This window comes from Prionailurus bengalensis, chromosome B3, assembly GCF_016509475.1.
Source record: "Prionailurus bengalensis isolate Pbe53 chromosome B3, Fcat_Pben_1.1_paternal_pri, whole genome shotgun sequence".
NCBI classification, from domain to species: domain Eukaryota; kingdom Metazoa; phylum Chordata; class Mammalia; order Carnivora; family Felidae; genus Prionailurus; species Prionailurus bengalensis.
The window spans coordinates 47,112,642-47,132,029 of NC_057355.1; the positions used below are offsets into that span (position 1 = coordinate 47,112,642).

The 19,388-nt window shown below is 42.7% G+C and overlaps 1 protein-coding gene across 2 annotated transcripts in view; it reads right to left on the minus strand.

The window, feature by feature from the left end:
- LOC122468590 (myocardial zonula adherens protein) overlaps positions 1–19,388 on the minus strand; it is a 90,489-nt gene that overhangs the window by 26,072 nt on the left and 45,029 nt on the right. Inside the window, exons 10-11 of one of the 2 annotated variants that reach the window (XM_043555331.1) lie at positions 17,669–17,774; positions 8,222–11,320 (exon numbers count right to left, since the gene is read on the minus strand). In XM_043555331.1, the coding sequence (XP_043411266.1) occupies positions 11,267–11,320; positions 17,669–17,774 (160 nt within the window). In that variant the 3' untranslated portion in view covers positions 8,222–11,266. Of the gene's footprint in view, positions 1–8,221; positions 11,321–17,668; positions 17,775–19,388 lie in introns of those variants that run through there. The other variant, XM_043555330.1, reaches the window with a different exon arrangement.

Genomic DNA, 19,388 nt, shown 5'->3' on the forward strand with positions numbered 1-19,388 from the left:
ATTCTGTGTCTCCCTCTCTCTCTGCCCCTCCCCCGTTCATGCTCTGTCTCTCTCTGTCCCAAAAATAAATAAACGTTGAAAAAAAAAATTAAAAAAAAAAAAAAAGAGATACGGAGTAAATCGCGCAGTGCCACCATGAAGTATTCTTGCTTACCCCCACAAAAAACTTAAAACCAAATCTCACCAGGCTGCCGGAGCTAATAAAAAATCAAATCCATAATGTGGGAACTTTTATAGGACAACGGACTCGGGTCCTGCAATGTCACTGGGTGGGGGAAACTTGGTGGGAGAGGAGAGCAGATGGGAGAAGCATGCTCTAGATTAAAAGACGTTAGAAGCACAACCATCAAACATAATGGACCTTCTCTGTAGACTGAGTGACACAAAGCAACAGTGAAAAGGACATGTTAAAGACATTTCAGAAAATTTTAGGATAGGTATTAAATGATACCAAGGAACTATCATTAATTTTGTTAGATGAGACAGTGGCATTATGATTAAATAAGAAAAAGGCCTTATGTTTCAGAGATGTATAATGAAGAGCATAAAAAACACAAGCAGAATATCTGGGACTTGCTTTAAAATAACTACACAAAGGGAAAAAAAGAGAAAAAGAAGGGACAAGTAAAACAAACAGAGCCAAGCCTTGCTATTTGTTGAATCTGGTAACGAGCCTAGGAGGTTTCATCGATTAGTCTCTCTGTCCTGAGTGCATTTGACATTTTCACGATAAAATATTTTAAATTCCACCTAGTGTCAAAATATATAATCCTCTGACATAAAAAGCAAGCCATACTAAATAGAATATAATAAGAAACACATTTAAGAAAAACCATCCAATGTGGATAATAATTAAAGAAACTACCAATTAAAAACAGTAACAAGTTACCCTTTAATAACAATTAAATTTGCCCCAAACCACTGGCTGAAGAACTCCGTGCTGAAAGGGCTGGGAGAGACAGCTTCTCTCGTGTGTTGCAGGTGGCATTGTAAATTAGAATGACCCTTTGGGCAATTTAGCAATAAATATTAAGAGCCATAAAGCTGTTCATACCCTTTGACCCACTAATCCCACTCCTGGGAATTTATCCTAAGGATATCATTCAGACATAGGAAAAAAGCTATATATACAAAGATCTTCTTGGTCCTATTATTTATAATAGAAAATGGAAATAGCCTTAATGCCTAGCACTAAAGGACTAGGTAATACATTATGGAATTTCACTTTGATGGAATATATTACACAGAAGCTACAAACAAATATATTGCAAAATGTAAGTGTTTACGAAAAGCCTCAAGGGATTAAAAAAAAAAAAAAAGAAAAAAAAAAAAAACCTCACAATGATTGAAGGTAAAAGCCAGAAGTTAGATAAATGAAACAGTTCTGACGTTTGGGTAGGATTACAGGCAAAAAGAAAGTTTTGTTTCTTAAAATGTCCTTCAATATTTATAGGAAGAGTTTTCAAAAATCATCCTTATAGTGTTCCTTTTTCATTCCTTCCTACAGTATTAAGATTTTTTAAAAATGGACTTTAGTTCTTTAAACAAAAGGCAAAACGGGTAGTGAAATTAGCTACAATGTTCCAAGGAGGTTGGGGTAAATTTCATCAAATAACCTAAAAAGGGACTTCAAATACACTTGTTTCACTATCTCTGGAGTAATCAGAGCAGTTTGTGAGTCTGAGGAAGCTAGGATCGAAAGGCACCCTGATGATCAGTTCCCAGGAAAATATTGACAGGATTGTCATTTAAAGAAAGGAGGAGCAAGGGGCGCCTGGGTGGCGCAGTCGGTTAAGCGTCCGACTTCAGCCAGGTCACGATCTCGCGGTCCGTGAGTTTGAGCCCCGCGTCAGGCTCTGGGCTGATGGCTCGGAGCCTGGAGCCTGTTTCCGATTCTGTGTCTCCCTCTCTCTGCCCCTCGCCCGTTCATGCTCTGTCTCTCTCTGTCCCAAAAATAAATAAACGTTGAAAAAAAAAAAAAAAAAAAAAAAAGAAAGGAGGAGCTATGGGGCCGAGATATCACCTGGAGGATGCTGAGGGAGGCAAATCCTGGGTGTTCTAAGAGGACAGAGGGCTGATGCTGGAGCAAAAGAGGCACCCCCTTTGGGAGAGACAGAAGGACTGTGGGAAGGGTTTGGGGGTGCTGAAGTTTCTGCTGCCAGGACTTGCCTTTCCCAGCAACTGAAGCTTCCAGAAGCGATCGTGCTCTTGTGTTAAGTGAATACTTTCATCCTTGACCATTCCTTACAGAGGCATCTTGTATGGTGTGTTCTGTGACCAGGGTTGACTTGTTCAGATGAGAGAGAAAAAAGGACACCAAGGCTGGCAGACCTGCATGCCTTACCCCTCATACCCTACACGGGGCGCCAACCTTGAATCCCTACTGAGTCTCCCTGGGGTCTGCCCCTTGCACACACCCCAGTGTCCTCCTAGAAGACATCTGTTGTGAGGCGCAATCTCTAAATGACACATTTGTGTGGAAAACAGTGTTATTTACCACTGCCAACATCAAAGCACCTTAAAACACTGTCTCCTATAGAACCCAGCACATGATAAATTCTCAAAATTTAGCTGCTATGTTATTACTAGTACTTCTCCCTCCCTAGACTGTGAGCTTCTTGAGAGTAAAGAACTTGGTCATCTTTATATTCCCAGACAATGAATGAGTGAATCAGTGGCTCCATGCATCTATCTTTCAACAATCCATCCCTTAGACTTCTGGGGCAAAACTGTCTGGAACAGATTCTTGGAGTCCTTGATGAACCAAGGTGGATGTATCCCTAAGAGCACCTCCCACATCAGGGCTACTCCAAAATGCAGGGTACCATGCAGCTGGCATGCAACCTTTGCTCTTTTTGATACATTCATGTTTGTAAATTTGACCTTGAAGAGGTTCATGTATTCTTCATGAAGCTGCGTTTAGGTCTAGCTGTCACCAGGTGGTGGTAAATGACCAAGCTACAAGGCTCGAATCAAGATATTAAGAAATGAGAAATTGGAAGCACTTACTTTCCAGACCTCATCCATTTTACTTAAGAACATAATCTTGTCACAACCGTTAAGTTTCAGTATCAAATAGCAGACCCCCTTAGAAGGAGGTTCTAGAGAACAAAAGAAGAAACCCGTCTGGTAAAATTTGGAATCTCTTAACTAACGTCAGAATTTTTTTCTTATCTTTGTCTTGATAAGCATGTTTCTCTGTAACTCAAGCTGAATATATATGTCTTGCAGCCTAATGATCACATGGGATGCTAGGTCTCTTACGACTACAGCCAGTCTGATGTTTAAAGTGGTATGTTTTGGGGGAAAGGTGTATCCTCTATTTTCTTAGAACTGATAATGGCTTTTCTTCATATTTGCCACTACTGAGATACCTCCATGGGTGATTTTAGCTAAGCAATCCCTGTTAAGCCATGGCTGCACGATGGAATCACCTAGGGGGAGCTTTTACAAAACACTGACTTCTAGGCCAACCGCCCAGAGATGCTGAATAGTATCACTCTCCTACTTAAAAGCCCTCCCAAGCTTCTGACATTCAAACTCCCTAGCATGGATGTGAGGCCCTTCTGCTACGGTCCTCCCTGTATCTCCCCAGTGTCCTTTCAATGCCTGTCCTGTCCCAGATGAACCCTACGTTTAAGCCACTCCATCCTCTCAGCATTCCATGGACATACAGTGGTCCTGCCTCTGGGCCTTTGCACAGGCTGGTGCTTCCACCAACCATGCCTTCCTACCCTCTATCCCCCTCTCCACCCAGAAATCTCCTGTTGTCACAAGATACTCACTAGTCACCTCCCAGAGCAGCAGTTCCCAAGTCTTCCAGGCCGGCTTCATGTCTCCCTCTTCTGTTCTACCTCAGCCCTCTGAACAACCCGTTAAGACACCTCACTGCTACTACCATCCTTTGTCGACATCTCTCTTGCACTAGACAGCACACCCACAGGGAAGATGTGTTTACTGTATCAATGATCTTATATAAAAGAAATGTTTCTCTTAGAAGATGGAATCACCCTTGTCAATTCACACATTTTTACAACCTGCTTCTGGAAACAGATGGCTGTAGTGAAAGGACTCCTACCGATTTCTTTCAAAGACAGCTTGCGTGTCAGCCGGAATGAAGTGAAACTGTACAAAATTTTAGTAAGATCCTGTTATGGATTCAGAGCAACCCTGAAAGTTGCGAGGCTTCTCAGCTTCCTGATTTTTTTTTCTTGTTAGTGACAGATATGCAGGTCACAGGTCATTTCGTGTTAATGTCAGAATACAATACAGCCCTATAATTAGAATTACGTGAATAGTACCCGATTGTGCAAAACTCATGAAACGTAACTCACTATTGAGGCGGAGGATGTGAAGAGAAATTAACGAATGTAAGAAATGCAGCAGCAAATACATACTAAATAGTAGGCAGCACTTGGTATGTTTTTTCAAGAAACTGTGTTGTAGGGTGTTGTGTTTTACCAGCTGGCAAATGACAATATATGTGTATCTGGAAAATGCCTTAAATGAAACAGTAAACATACACCAAAAAGGAGCACAATACTAGAACGTATGTTAAAACTGATGATCACACTGAATCACATCAACATCAGGCAAGGAAAAGGGAATTAGATTTTTTTTTTTCAATCCAAACTAAGTTTTAACCAGTTGTTTTCTCGGAAATTTGTTTACTTTCATCTTCATTCAAATTTTAGGAATAACCAATTAAAGCCCACAGGCACATTTATTCAAAATCAGGGTGTGAGAGCTGTGTGCGTGCGTGCGTGTGTATTGTGAAACTTGGCCACACGTTAAAAAATAAAGCTCCCAACCTCTATCACCAACAACTCCAATTTGTTACTCTTTCCCATGGACCCTCATTTCAAAAGACTGCTTTGAACCGCATTTATGAAGAAAAAAATCATTTTCCCATTGAAAAACATACCAAAGATGACTAACTTCCAATTAAAGCCTCTCATCAAAACGCGACAACCAGGGTTATGAATTCTAGGTAAAAGCAGTAAGATACTTTATTATGAGTCCTTGTAGACTTCTCAGCGGCTGTGAGAGTATCTGAAAAATTCACAAGAAAATAGTTTGAAGATTCCCATTATCATTTTCAACCCCCCTTAGGGGCCCAGTGGATCAGTGAACCGACCAGGGCAAACATGGATCATTTGGATAGCTAAGAATCTTCTAGGGCTCACTTCTGGATTTAGTGTCCTTTTGCCTCCTCTTGTCCTGACAGGTCCTTGTTTTCCAACCAAACTCAGTGTTCCCCTCTGTGATCTAGAAAATAATTGTTCTCCTCAGCCTTACCAAAATAGGAATCCTGCCTGATGTCCATGTATTTGCCCCCCACCCCATGAAAAATGAGAATCATTGACACTCTATACTCTTCCTCTGAAAAGGTTTTTCATAGTTGCTACGGCTGCTCTTAATTCTATTTCAGAAGTCTTGTAACACTGTAATTTCATAGTTATTGTATTTTTGAAGTGCATTCTCCTTGATAAAAACCACCACAGTAAGAATTTAAAAAATAATAAAGTTACCCTGTTTTCCAAAAAAAAAAATAATAATAATAAAGCACAGGGAAATATGACAAGATTGGAATCTGCCCTACACTAATGCAACATAAAAGAACCGTTTAAAAAGGACAAGGAAAATGGTGCATTATCTCATTTTGGGGGGGAGTGAAGGGAATGAATTAAGGCCACAACAAAACGAAACTGAAAAATTGCTAAATGAAGCTCTGAGTGGGGAAAATGAAAAATCAATGAAGGAACGGAGGGGAAAAAAGGTCCATTTTTCATCTTCATGATGCTTGATTGGGTTTGTAGAAATTCATTTCCAATTAATGTGTCTTGTGGCATTCAGCCAGGCTAGATATGAACAGGGCACATATTTTAATCAATTTTTTTCTATTAAGTTTGAAGTAATATATAATAATAGAACTATACCATTCAAAAGGATCAGTTGAAACTGGCTTCTGAGGTAAAATAATCTAATTTGGTTTGATTTCTATCTTATAAGTAAAGACAACCCAACTTCTCTTTCAGGAGAGGAATAGAACCCTGATTCTCTCAGGTGCCTAAACATGGTAGGCTACATAAACATCAGGGAAGGATGAATCAACTGGTTTTCCAACCTGAGGGAGAATAATGGACCACTGGGAAGGAAGGCCTAGGGGTGTCCTGGGTACCAGGGTTATTTCTGGGTTCACTTATTATTCTCAGAAACAACCCTAGGAGCGGTTATCCACTACAGAGGAGGAAACTGAGGTTCCTAGAGTTTTATTACCCATCATTCCCTCAGCAGTCCCCTCTGATCACCTCCGTTTCAGGCTCAGTGTTAGATGCTGGGAGCACAGCAGTCAGCTAGAAAGATCTGACCTTCACCTTCATAGGCCACCTGTCCTGGTGAGGAAGGCAAGCAGTAAGCAGAAAATGAAACTCGCAAGCAAGCACAATAAAGGGAGGAACACAGTGATGTTTCATACCCCCTAGACAGGATGCACCTGCCGACTGTAGATGGGGTGAGGGAAGGGGTCAGACCTGAGGGCTGAAGAGGGTGGACAGCTCACCCCTCCTTGCCTGGGACTGCCCAGGCTTTAGCACTGGGAGTCTCATGTGCCTGGAGCATTCTCATTCGCTGGCAAACCAGGACAGCTGGTCACCCAAGACTGGATGCTGGCAGGGCTGAATCTAAGCTCATATTTCTCTGATTTCAAGGCTCTAGCTCCTTCTCTCCGCACAGTAAAGTTCAGAGGTCTGCTTCCACCCTCCCTATGATGACAACCCATCACTCCAATGCTGCCTGGAAATTAGGCAAGGCTGGGAAGACTGTTGACAGGTAGTTTCTTTCACAAAGCATTTGCTGGGACCTTACGTCTTTAGGCTGTTCTTTTTCCCTCTGACTTTAGAGGAAGAAAGTGGAATGGAGAGGTGGGGAAGCGGGCACTCTAAGCTTCTCTACCCCCATGCTTTCCTTGAGAAATGCAGACCCTACACGGAACAGGTATATCCAGGGAGAAACTTGTTTCAGTCTAATGTAGTGAGATGATGCATATGGAGGCATCCAGCTCCACACGTGGTACACAGCTGGTGCTTTAAAAATGTTAGTTTTTAAAGTGTCCCTAAAGCTCAAGTGTCCTGGAGTACAGACCCTCACCTGCACGGGCCAGGGTTCTCCTGGGAACCTCCTAGCTGCCCTTCCTGCTTCTCTCCTCTCCTATTCGCCCAGCACCTCCTGCCAGAGACATCTGTGGTCAGATCCGACCAGGCAAAAAGCATCACTGAGGAATCAGGAGCAGGGTAACACAGGATATTTTCTCAGCTTGGTGCTGAGTGGGTGCTCACCCACAACTGCTCACCCACAACTTATTATCACTCCCCACGGCAATCCAGTCAAACTGGATTAATAGCTCTCTGAACCCACCCTACATTTTTTCTGGTCTCCGTGTTTTTGTTTTCTTTTGTTGTCACCGTTGTTATTTATTCTGTATTTTGTCTGTCATGTCCTTTGCCACCCATTCAATCCCTGCCTAGAAAAATCCAATCCACCCGGCAAGACCTGGTCAAATATCACCTCCTCCCTAAGGCCTCTGCACCCATACCCGCAACAGTGAACATTTATGGGCTCTGTGCTAAGCCCTTAGCATGCATTTCATCAATCAATCCTACAACAGCCTCTGAAGAAGGTACTATTATGATCGTACTCATCTTGTTTGTGAGGAAACTGAATGCTGGAGAATAAGTAACTTGTTCAAGATAAAAAGCCGAGCCAAGAAAGGAGTAGGATGCAAAGCCAGGTTCAATTTACTCAAAGCCCATGAACTTAATCACTACTGTCTCCAGATTCTGTGTCACCAGCACACAGCTCATACCCCTGGTTAATACCTGTCATATTCTGCCTTGAGTTCTAACAAGTTTTAGGGTCAACCAGAAAGTCTTTTGAGGGCAAGAACTCGTCCACTTTTGCATTTTGTTCCTAAAAGACACTTCTAAAATGTGGACTAACCCATCAGGGCAGAAGAACAGGAATATTTAAAGACAGTGGCACAAGGAAAACAAGTCCAGGGTGATAAAGAGGTCATGAAAAAATCAGTGGGGCAAAGATGGACTATTCAATGAGTGCTGTTAGAGAAACAAGCTTCCTGTGAGAAAAAAAAAAAACACAAAAAAACCCCCACAAAAACAAAAACAAAAAAAATGGATTCCTATTCACAGTATATACACAAAAATAAATTCCACATGGATTATTCTTTATTTGTTCAACAAGTATTTATTGAGCACCTACTATATGCCAGTGACTGTTGCAGATGTTAGGAGCACAGCCAAGAACAAAACAGAGAAAAACCACTGCCCTCAAGGAGCTTACATTCTAGTGAAGGGAAACAGATAATAAGTAAGCAAAATAGATAAGTGTAGTATATATAATAGGATAAGTGCTACAGAGAAAGAGTAAGGAAGAAGATAAAGGGTATGAGTGTGGGAGGCTGTAATTAAAGATAAAAAACAAAACTTTCATAAAAGTATTACACAAATAACCTTACAGCAGACAAACAAGACACACAAACAGTACCAAAGGATGGATACATTTATACCAAAATTTAAAACTTGTACATTTTACAAGATACCATAACGAAACGAACAAAAACATTGACTGGGAGAAGACAATAGCATGCAAACACATTTTGACAAACGATCGACGTTGGCAGGATCCACAGTTCCGACAGATCAGCAGGAGACAAGACAGCCAAACAGGAAAGGAAGCAAAGGATATGAACAGCCAGTTCACAAAGGCGGAAGCCTGAATGCTCAACGAGCTAATGAGAAGATGCTCAGCCGCACCTGTAGTGATGAGTGGTCTTGGGCTGAAGCAAATGAAAGTTAAAGGAGATACTGTTTCACAAATGGCTACATTTATAGTCCAACCATGCCAAGAGGTGGTGAGGATGTGGGGAAATCCACCCCCCAGGTGGGTGGAAGTCCCTCTCTGGGGACCAAGTGACTCCAACTATGTTCCGGAAGTACAGAAGCCAAGAGACGTGCTTGGCATTGTTTGTAAAAGAACAGAAATTCGGAAACAAGCTAAGTATCGATAGGACACATGACAATACATTCACACAATGAAATATTACAGAGCCATTAAAATAAATAATTTATATTTATCTGTAACATCAGAAACAGGAATGGAATTGGGGGAAAAGTTGAATAAGAGGTACAATAAAATCTACTTATCTATTATAAATAAAAATGCACATCCATTTGTAAACACCGAAGTTAGGCTAAATACTGATGACAAATACATATGTACGTAGTAAAAGCATCAGAACATGCCCTGGATGGAGAACAAATTACTTCTGAAGAGGGAGAGAGTAGAGAAGATGGAAAAAGATCAGAGGAATAAAAAGACAATTCTTTGTCTGTAATGTTTTCTAGGACTTGGAAGAAACCTGAAATATGCCAAAATGTTAACACTCAATTCTAGAGGACAATACATGGGTCTTTGTTTCTAGCATTCTCTATGATTTTCCATATTTACAATTTTTTCAATTAAAAAAAAGAAGCAAAGAAAAAACAAGTGAAAGAATGCACACTGGCTTTCGAGCCAAAGGTCTTGCTGTGGCCCCAGGAGCACCATCATTTGCTGAGAGACCACCTGTTACTTTTCTTTAAGTTTTAGTTTTCTGGGATTAAATAAAAATTGTGCTAATAATATGCCCCATAGAGGATTCGTGTGGGAATGTTAGGCCTAGATGCATGGGTTTGAGATGTGAGAAACATTCCGTAGCTAGTAGTTACTTAGAACAAGAGTGTAGCTGTACAAACTACAGGCAGAACGTGGGCACCCAGGACCCTGAGAAGTATTTTACAGCCAATTAGAAACAATCTCAAGAAAGAGAAAGTGAATTCAATGGCATTTGCAAACAAAAGAACCTTCTCCCTCAAAAGAACAATTTGTATCGCAAATATATTAATGAGCACACGTCATAAAATGAACCTGCAATATTTCCATAATGCACAGAAAAAAACAAGTCTCACACACGTGGTGAGCTTCCTGGTACCTTCTAAAACCTTCACATTTTAGTGTATCCAAGATTTCAAAATAAAGAAGTGAATAATATGTTGAACATGAGAATTTGAAACATTTTTAGTTACTATAAATGAATCCTGCCTCAAACTTCAGAGTGGCACCTCTTTTGGGTGGGGTTGTGAGTGGCCAAGAGACAAAACTCTAGCCCTAGTATCCACGGCTTCCTTCCCATGCACTGCCTACTTGCTAAAGTGGGGCAAAAGCATCTGAATGAGACACAAAGACAAATATTAACAGGAAACCCACTTTGCCAGGGAGAAGTCAGAGCAGAGAACCACCCAACATGGAAGGGACACCCAGCCCCTTAGGGAAGTCAGCCCCGTCCACTAGCTTATTAGGCTAATACCACCCATTATTACTCCTACTGCTGCTACCACTACCCATATTCAGGAACACTGTTAAGTTTTGATGACATCCCAGCACGTGTGGCTTGTCTCAAGGAGATCTCTATAAAAATAAAGCAGCTGTGCAATATATTTCACTTTAATATATTTCAGTCAAATAGATGTCTCTTTTCCTCAGATACACTTCTCCTTCTCATGAAGTTAGTTGAAGTGTCTACTCAGGTAGATTGCCCATGGGGATTAAAAGCAGACCAAACCTGGCTTAAGCAAAAAGAATGCTAAATTGACTCGCGCTTTTGATCTCCATTCAGGAAGGACATCCTCAGGGCCACCTCCCACATGCAAATACAATCAAACTACACTTCTTCAGTATTATCTGGACTGTGATCTGGAGGGGAGCATTTCCTTCCTGGAACACGGGAGGAGTTCTTCAAACCTGCTTCCCAGCTCCTTAGCAGGTGTGTGTTCGGCCTCTTTTCTGTAGGTAAGACTTCATTTTCCGAGATCTCAGAACCAGCCTCCACCTGGCACTTCCTGAATTATAGTTTAGTACTATTTTCCATTGCAGTTCTTTCTTTGATGTCTAGGAACCCACGTTTCTAAAAATATTCTTTGAGTTCTCTTGTCTCTGCAGTGTGAGGCTGGACAGGTTGAGGTGACAATGTGTGGTGTTTTCACAAATGAGAGCCCTACGTGGTCAATTTTTCCTTCCACATCATGTCCTTCCTGTTTTGTTCGTCGGGCTCATCACCAATACATGCCACCTCTTCCCAGCCGAGAAAGTACAAGATTCTTCTAATCACGAACAATAAACACAATCGCTTCCAACCCAGGCTACCATTTTATCATCTTCCAAAGAACCGGAGACTAAATCTGGAGAAGAGCTCGTGTGACATGATCTGGAAACAGTTCAATTGAGTGGATTAGGGTCGTGGACTCAGTGCTATGGCTCCTTTACCCTGCCCCCATGTGGCTACATTATCACTGATGGGAAGTACTCTGAATCACTTCAACACAGGACATTTGGCAACAATGTACTTTTGTGTTATGCATTTCAGCATAGCACATGATAGTTTTAAGGTGCTAACAAATGGCTGAACCATTTAAAATGGAAGATTCTTAGGATGGGGAGAACTAAATTTTTTTTAATTATTTTGTATATAAATACTCTCTTCCAAGGACAGGCGGCTGAGATGGAACGCAGCACAGAGTACAGAAGAAAAGACAGAAGCAAATCCAGAAGATTCCATTTGGCTCAGAAGACTCCCAAAGAGGGAAGGGCAGCTTTGTGCATTAGTCAAGAAATCACCTCAGCTACTTTTGCTTTTAATTCATTTAGTTTGACTTTGGGTATACACACCAGGAGTCCATTCACCAGGAATAATAATAATGGCAGCTAGTATTTATTGGGTATTTCCTATGTTCCAATCAGTATGTTATAAAGTATTTTATGTACATCATCTCACTTAACTCTTACAAAAAATCATTTTGGATACTGTTATTAACCCCATTTTACAAACAAGAAAACTCTTTGAAGGGTCCCCAACTAGTAAATGCAGGTCTGATTCAAAAGTCCTTGCTCATCTCCATTTTCTATGCTACCTTTCATTTTTACCCATAAAGGTCTCTCACTGCACTTCTTCCTCAGTCTCTAACTGCAGGGGGTGCCTGTGAATTCAGGGCCTAGGTGGCAAGTTACATGGACTTGAAAAAAAGAGAATGCAAAAAAGCCCTGCTTTTGCTGACTGGCTCAAGAGCCAAAAACCCAAAACCCAGACCTCAACTCTCTGAAGAATTCCTCACCATCTATTCTCCCTGACCCAGGTTGTTTCACCCCAAAAAGTGTTGCAGTGGGGCACCTGGGCGGCTCAGTTGGTTAAGCATCCGACTTCGGCTCAGGTCAGGATCTCGTAGTTCGTGAGTTCCAGCCCCACATTGGGCTCTGTGCTGACAACTCAGAGCCTGGAGCCTGCTTCGGATTCTGGGTCTCCCTCGCTCTCTGCCCCTTCCCAACCCTCTCTCTCTCTCTCTCTCTCTCTCTCTGACACACACACACACACACACACACACACACACACACACACACACACAAATAAATGAAAATTAAAAATTTTTTTTAAACTGTTGAATTATGACATTAATTCTCCAAAAAATCTAAGGGATGATAATTAAATACTTTCATTTCATAGGAATTGTAAAAATGTTCTGCTTTGTTTTGCACTTGAGAAGCAGTCACTATGAATACTATTATTTCAACAAGGTATTGTGTTCTAAGAGGTACACTGTGACCAAGTGTAAGGTCTTCTGGTCAGAAGCAGGGTGAGGCCAGACACCTGAACGCACAAGCACAGAGGGAAGAGGATCCCTGAGAACCATTTCTGGTCTCTTTGTTAGTGGTAGGTTCTCAGCTTCCGAGGACAGTAGGTGGACTGGATTTTGTCCCTTTAAGACTAGTATCTATTTAACAAGTAGGCCTCATCCATCTACCTTAATAACACCTTCTCTTCAGATGCACCTGGAGAGCCTCTGGAAAGTTTTTTACCTGGATACCACCAGGCCAGTACAGCACTCAGAGTGAGCTGTCAAAGAACCCTCTCCTGATGGGGCTGGCAAGGAGCACTAGATCCCCTGACAAGACCAGAAGATCACACATTCAGACAAGCTCTCCGGTGTCCGTGCTTGTGGTCTCTGCTCACTGGTCTCCTTGGCTCTCTTCCCTTCAGCCCTTCCTACTCCAGTCCAAGTTCACTACCAGCTTTGCACCTCGGGTACAACAGCTTCTGAGGGAAGCTGGCTCAATCTATTAACACGTGGAAATGAAAAATTCACAGCACTGGGGCAACTGGGTGGCTCAGTCAGTTGAGCATCCAACTTTGGCTCAGGTCATGATCTCACGGTTCATGGGTTCGAGCCCCTCATCAGACTCTGTGCTGAGAGCTCAGAGCCTGGTGCCTGCTTCAGAGCCTGTCTCCCTCTCTCTCTGCCCCTCCCCTTGCTCATGCTCTTTCTCTCTCTTTCTCAAAAACAAACATTAAAAAAAAAAAGAAAAAAAAAATTCAGAGCACCGGTTCTGAATGCTGGCTGCACACTGGAATCTCGTGTAGCTTGAAAAACCAAAATCCTCGCAATACCCAGTGCCTTCTTCCCACCTCCGTCTGCCAGGTTTGGCCATGTTGTAAAGCCCCCCAAATGATTCTAATGTGCAGCCTGGGCGGAGAAGCACTAGTAAGAAAATCATTCCTTCTACCTTTGCACTCATTAAACATCTAAATCATAGAGGGGGACAAGCGGGGAGTGGAACTGCTTTCCGCAAAAGAGAAGTCTAAAGAAAGAATGCATCCTCCACACTGGAAAGGAAACCTAGACGCTTCCCATTGGAAGAACCATTTCACCCATCACAATGGCAGTGGAAAATGAGAAGGAGGCGATAAAATGAAAGAAGCTATTTATTAAACTACTAAGTAGTCACCTGAATAATATCATGGCCTAGTGGCAAAAATGTAAGCCTCCCCCACCCCCTTTTTGAGGACAAACAAGAATTTGTTCTTTCCTCCAGGCAATTTTCCCCTTGGCAAGAAAGCCACTTTGCTTGGCTGGGGACCTCTTTGGTGAGAGCAGGTAAAGAGGGGTGAATGATCCTGCTGACTGAGGAGCGCACACGTAAAGATGTCCAGGCTTCACAGCTCTGGCCTCAGGCTCCGCCCAGCTTTCTGCTCCCCACCCCCCATCTCCTGGTTCCTTTAAAGGCAAGCTAAAGAATGCAGATGGACTCAAGACACAGAACCTAACCAAGGCTTTTTCAAAGAAGCCCAAAGGCAAGGATTCTGGAAGGCAGGTAACACCAGATGGGAAGACCCAGGAGGGCAGGACCACAGGTGTACTGCCCCCCACCCTGCACCCAGCCCCCCCCGCCCCCTGCACAAAGAAAGTGCTGGTGCTTAGCTAGTGAACAGACAGACCACTCAATTTCCCTACAAGTGCTATTTTTTTTCCAGTCTCTCCATATTTTCCAGCAAACCCTTAAAGTCTAAAAGGGTCATATACGGGCTTATTTTGTTTTTAACTTTTTTGTCAGAGCCAGAACCAGTTAGAAGAATTAGTGATGGGAGCAAGGGAGCCAATCCCTGACATCCGCCACAAAAGGAGACTTAATTCGGTATTAAGATCTAGCCTAGTGGGGGTATCTGGTGCCACACGTATCACAACACTCTGCACAAATCTAGCCTAGTGGGGGTATCTGCTGCCACACTTATGATAACACTTTGCACTGAATGTGACCCCATAAGATATATACAACGTTTGATTTCACAAGGGCCCATCCTGCCCGACCTGCAGTCAGCCCATCTTATATGCACAAGTCCTCACTGACACATACTGTCCCACACAGTGAAAATCAAGTCCTTATCAAGCCAAGGATGGCTTAGTTTTTATTTTTTTATTATTGTTATTATTATTATTAAATTCTATTCTACTCAGGTCGAAGGAAAAACATGGCTTAATATTTAAGGATTCCAAAAACCTCCATAATAATACCTTTTTTAGTTTTAAGCTGAAAAAAAGAAGCCCATCTCAGTAAACTAAGCTTCTTCACAGACATTGCGGCTAAAATGATGCCAGCAATGGACAGAGACTGAGTCCCCACCCTTGGGAAACGTGAGGCTATCACATGGCTAAGCTTTCAGGCTTCATGTGAGGGAAGCAAAACTGTCCCTAACATCTGCCACACATAAAGTTTGCCTCTACTTCTAGGTCAAGTTTGTCTCAATATCTAGAGAGCTGGGGTTCACAGATATAAACTTCTCAAGTCAGAGGTTATGAATTTGTGATTTTGCTTATTATGCAACGTAATGAGGAGATGATAATAACAGCCCAGTAAACAATAAAGCATTCTTTATACAAGGAGCTTCTAGCTCAACTCCTAGATCACTAGGAATGCACTCGTGAGGAAGGGCTAAATACCCTCCCAAGGCAGCCAGTACTGGAATGTTTTCTTTATGTGAAACGAAAAGCTGAAGTTTGCCTCTTTGCAAGTGCCACCCAGTGGTTCTGGCCTGGCCTTGCATTGCAGTATTATTTACGAATACATTCTCTCATCTCCATGGCTGTTTTCTAAGATGTGAATTCAGCTCTCATGCTGCTCCTTGGCCATCTCTTCCCCCAGCCCTCAGCCATGCCCTGAATCACAGCAGCTCTCAACTCCTTTCTTTCTCCCTGCTCTTCTAAATGTGCTCCTCTGTCGATGTCCCTCTTCCATGTTTCTAACTTAAAAGAAAAAAAAAAAATGTATTCACATCAACGGCTGCAGCAACTGATATTTTAAACCATCCTTTTGTTGTGTAAGTTAACATGGAATACTGGGCAAACACATTAATTCTTAGCATCTGATTTAGATAGTAGTTTAAAGTTAGAATAAAAAAATCTCTTTTCTTTCCAGTCTCCATGCACTGTTGAAACCCAGCTGTCCCCTAGGTGGTGCTCACTCTGATGGTGCCACCCTAAATGTCAGCGTGTGATTTCATTCTGACGACTGCATCTTCTACACCACATCATCGGGACTTAGAGAAGTCTATCTGGGAGATAGTAAGTCACAGGTAGAGAAGCAAGGCATGGAAAGTGATCTTTAAACACCAACCTATTTTCATATATCGATTTTCCCCTACTCCCTTCAAAGCGGTATGCCTGCTATATTCCAGAAGTTAGAAAACAGAATCCTCAACTACTTGACTGTGTCTCTTTAAGAAGTATCTCTGATTTTGGGACTGATCTTAAACCCTTACAGAGACTAACTGAAAAGAAGCCAACTAGTATGAGGTTTGGTTCACTGGTTCCCTAATACATGAAAACAATGCCAAGTTGAGAGAAATGCAGTGCTCTACAGTCAAAGAGCCCCATGGAAACAGGGCCAGCCTTGCCCCAGACATCTTGCATGTGAAATTCGAAAGCAGAGAAGCTATGATCTGACATCCATGGTTCCCCAAGTGCTTTCCTCACAACTGCTCCAGCCTGCCTGTGGTATGGGAGTGCACAGGGACTCCTCCTTCCACTATTCTGCTCCCTGAGGCTTGCAGATGAGCCAATATAAGGCACACAGGACTTAACGCAGTATGAATGGATTTCTTGTTTAGGCAACAGATTTCACCTAATGTATACATTTATCCTTCAAGAGAACAAAGTAGCCCTCCACAGCTTCACAGTTCCCTGACCCTAACCTCACTCCACCAGTATCACCAACAGTTTACAGATTAATGAAATAGATATACTTTTGGTATCTTTGTCGTGTGTGTGGTTTTTACTAGAAGTAGACATGCTTTTAATTTTAATGATTCATTAATAAAATAGGTAACTTTTCAGAGTAGTGTTTAATATAAGGAAAACGTGGGGTTTTTTTTTTTTTCAGTTTTTCCAATGCCAACCAATTGTTTAATTAAACTAAAAGCCTTTTCTTTTCTTTGCAAGATAGAGAATCAGATTTCAGGGAATTCTTATAAGTCTGTTAGTACTAACTGTTCCTTTTTTCTATCCAATTTATTAATTCAGCAAGAAAGATACAATAACACGAGATTAGCTATACCACAGCTTGGGCTTTCCTCTATCGAGCACCACGAGAGAGAGAAACAGATTTTAGTAACACAATTAAAATAATTTGTTTTCCTCCTGCAGAAATATTAATGTTCAACTTACCTGGTTTTTTTTTTTCCGTTTAGAAAAACAGACAAGCAAGCTATGTCCAGCATATAGTCTGATATCCCACAGACAGATGGAGAGAGAAGAGATAGAGAAGACACTGAGGGAAGAAGGGAGAAGAGGAAGGAGGAGATGCAGAGGGGAGGGGAGAGAAAGGACACCTGTCCACAGAGGAAGCAAAGATGGAGTGGTCACTGGGAGAGAGGCAGCCAGGTACAAAGAAGTGCAGAGACCTGACTAAAGGAAACTTTTCCTGTCACACCCTTGGGTCCCCTGGGCTGCAGGTGCCCATTTGGGGAATTGCTGCCCTCTGAAAGTGAGTGACCTTACAACTGTGCTTCCCAGTTGTCTTAACTATAACCCTCTGATCTGATTAGAAAGATAATCACCAGCCTGCAGGGGGACATATGAGGAAATTTTCCTCTGGGCCACGAAGACAGTGGCCTGAGCACGTTCACTTGTGAGCCACACAAAACTGAGCTGAGAGTCAGATCCAGATCCAGGGCCGAAGTGTCCCCATAGCAGACAATAATGCTGGCCCGTGACCTTTCACAGCAGCTTACCTCCTCAACCATCTGTTTGACTTTCTTCTGCTGGCAATGCACCATGTCGTCTAGGTGTCTGATCCGTTCCCGGAGGCTGGCAGATGCCTCCTCCAGCTGCTGATACCTGACCAAAAGAGAACAAAGAGGCACGGAGTCCTAAACCAAAGCAGCAACACCAGCAAGGAGAGTCACCGCCCAGGGAACACTGCCAGAACAAGAACGAGAACTCCATCATGCATCGTGTCTCCTGGGGATGAACGAGGGCTCGACCACCCTGCTACAGGAGGAACCATGGGACTCTTTCTCAAGCTCCCACTTGCAAGTTTGACCTTGTTTAAGGACAGTGACTCTACTTTCCAGGGACTAAAACAGATATTTTTTTTGCACCACTTACAGAATGAGGGGCTTTCTGTTCTGGAACTAATACAATATTGGAAGACCCAATAAAATGCCTTGATTCAGATAACGGAGGAGGAGAGGAGTCTAGTATGCAGAACACAATATCTGAAATCAAGTGGCTGAGTCCTGGGAAGTCTGGAATTGTAGTCTTCTACACATCATTTATTTTGGGAAAATGGGGAACATGTTGAAGGACTTTCTCTGCATCAAAACAGATTGGGCTGCATCATAAAACATTTCATAGTTTTGTTTTAAAACAGCACAAACTGGGGCGCCTGGGTGGCTCAGTCGGTTAAGCATCCGACTCCTGGTCTCGACTCAGGTCATGATCTCGCAGTTTGCGGGTCTGGGTCCTGTGTCGGGCTCTGAGCTGACAGTGCAGAGCCTGCTTGGGATTCTCTCTCCCTCCTCTGCCCCTTCCCCACTTGCTTTCTCTCTCTCTCAAAAATAAAGTTTAAAATAAATAAATAAATAACCAGCACAAACTATCTTCTGACTTTGCTCCATTCAATGAAACCAGAAGAACCAGCAGGCAGACGCCTCAGTTCTTTGGGGCCACTGGAATGGAGCACTGGACAAAGGGTCTGGTGGGGTTTGCTGACCACTACAGCACTCTGCCAGGTCCCTCCTCAGCACTACGTTCAAATCTACAGCAGAGTGCAAACTGTGAAGTTGCCAAGAGGCAAGAAAACAGATGTTTTTCGGCGCGTACCATATGGCAGGCAGCGTGCCCACCGGCTCCCTCACTATTAATGACCCCATAAGATGGGCACTGCCATAGTCACCGCAACCCCCTCTCCTTTAAAAAGAATTCTCAGTTTACAGATCGGCAAAGAATCTCAGCTAAGTTAAGTAACTCGTTCGAATTGCTCAAATCATCTCCACTCGTTTTCCTTCACCAGAGGGCCATGCATGTCCTCTCTGCCTTCTGATTTCTGGAGGGGACCAAGTCCTGCTCCCTCATTTTCCATGCAGGGCTTTATACGCCCATAGCCAGGGGACGAGGCAAGGTCTGAGTCAACAATGTTTGGAAACCAAAAAAGGCATTTTAAAATTAGTTTCCATTGCAATGGTATTAGTCACAGCTACTGAGTTTTCTCATCAACAAGGTGCATCCTGTGGAGTCAAAGGTTACGAAGAACATTTATAGACTGAACTTTTGCACCCATGACGGTCTGTGGTGTGCTCCCCCTGTGCTAACAATCAACCGCAGGCTGGAAGACGTGGCTGTGAGCTACTGAAGAAACTGGCCCTGCAGTGGAAGCTCTCAGGCCAAGATTTTACAAACAGAAGTCTGCAGCAGGGATGGCCAAATGAAGGAAAAGGCGAGGAACTGGAG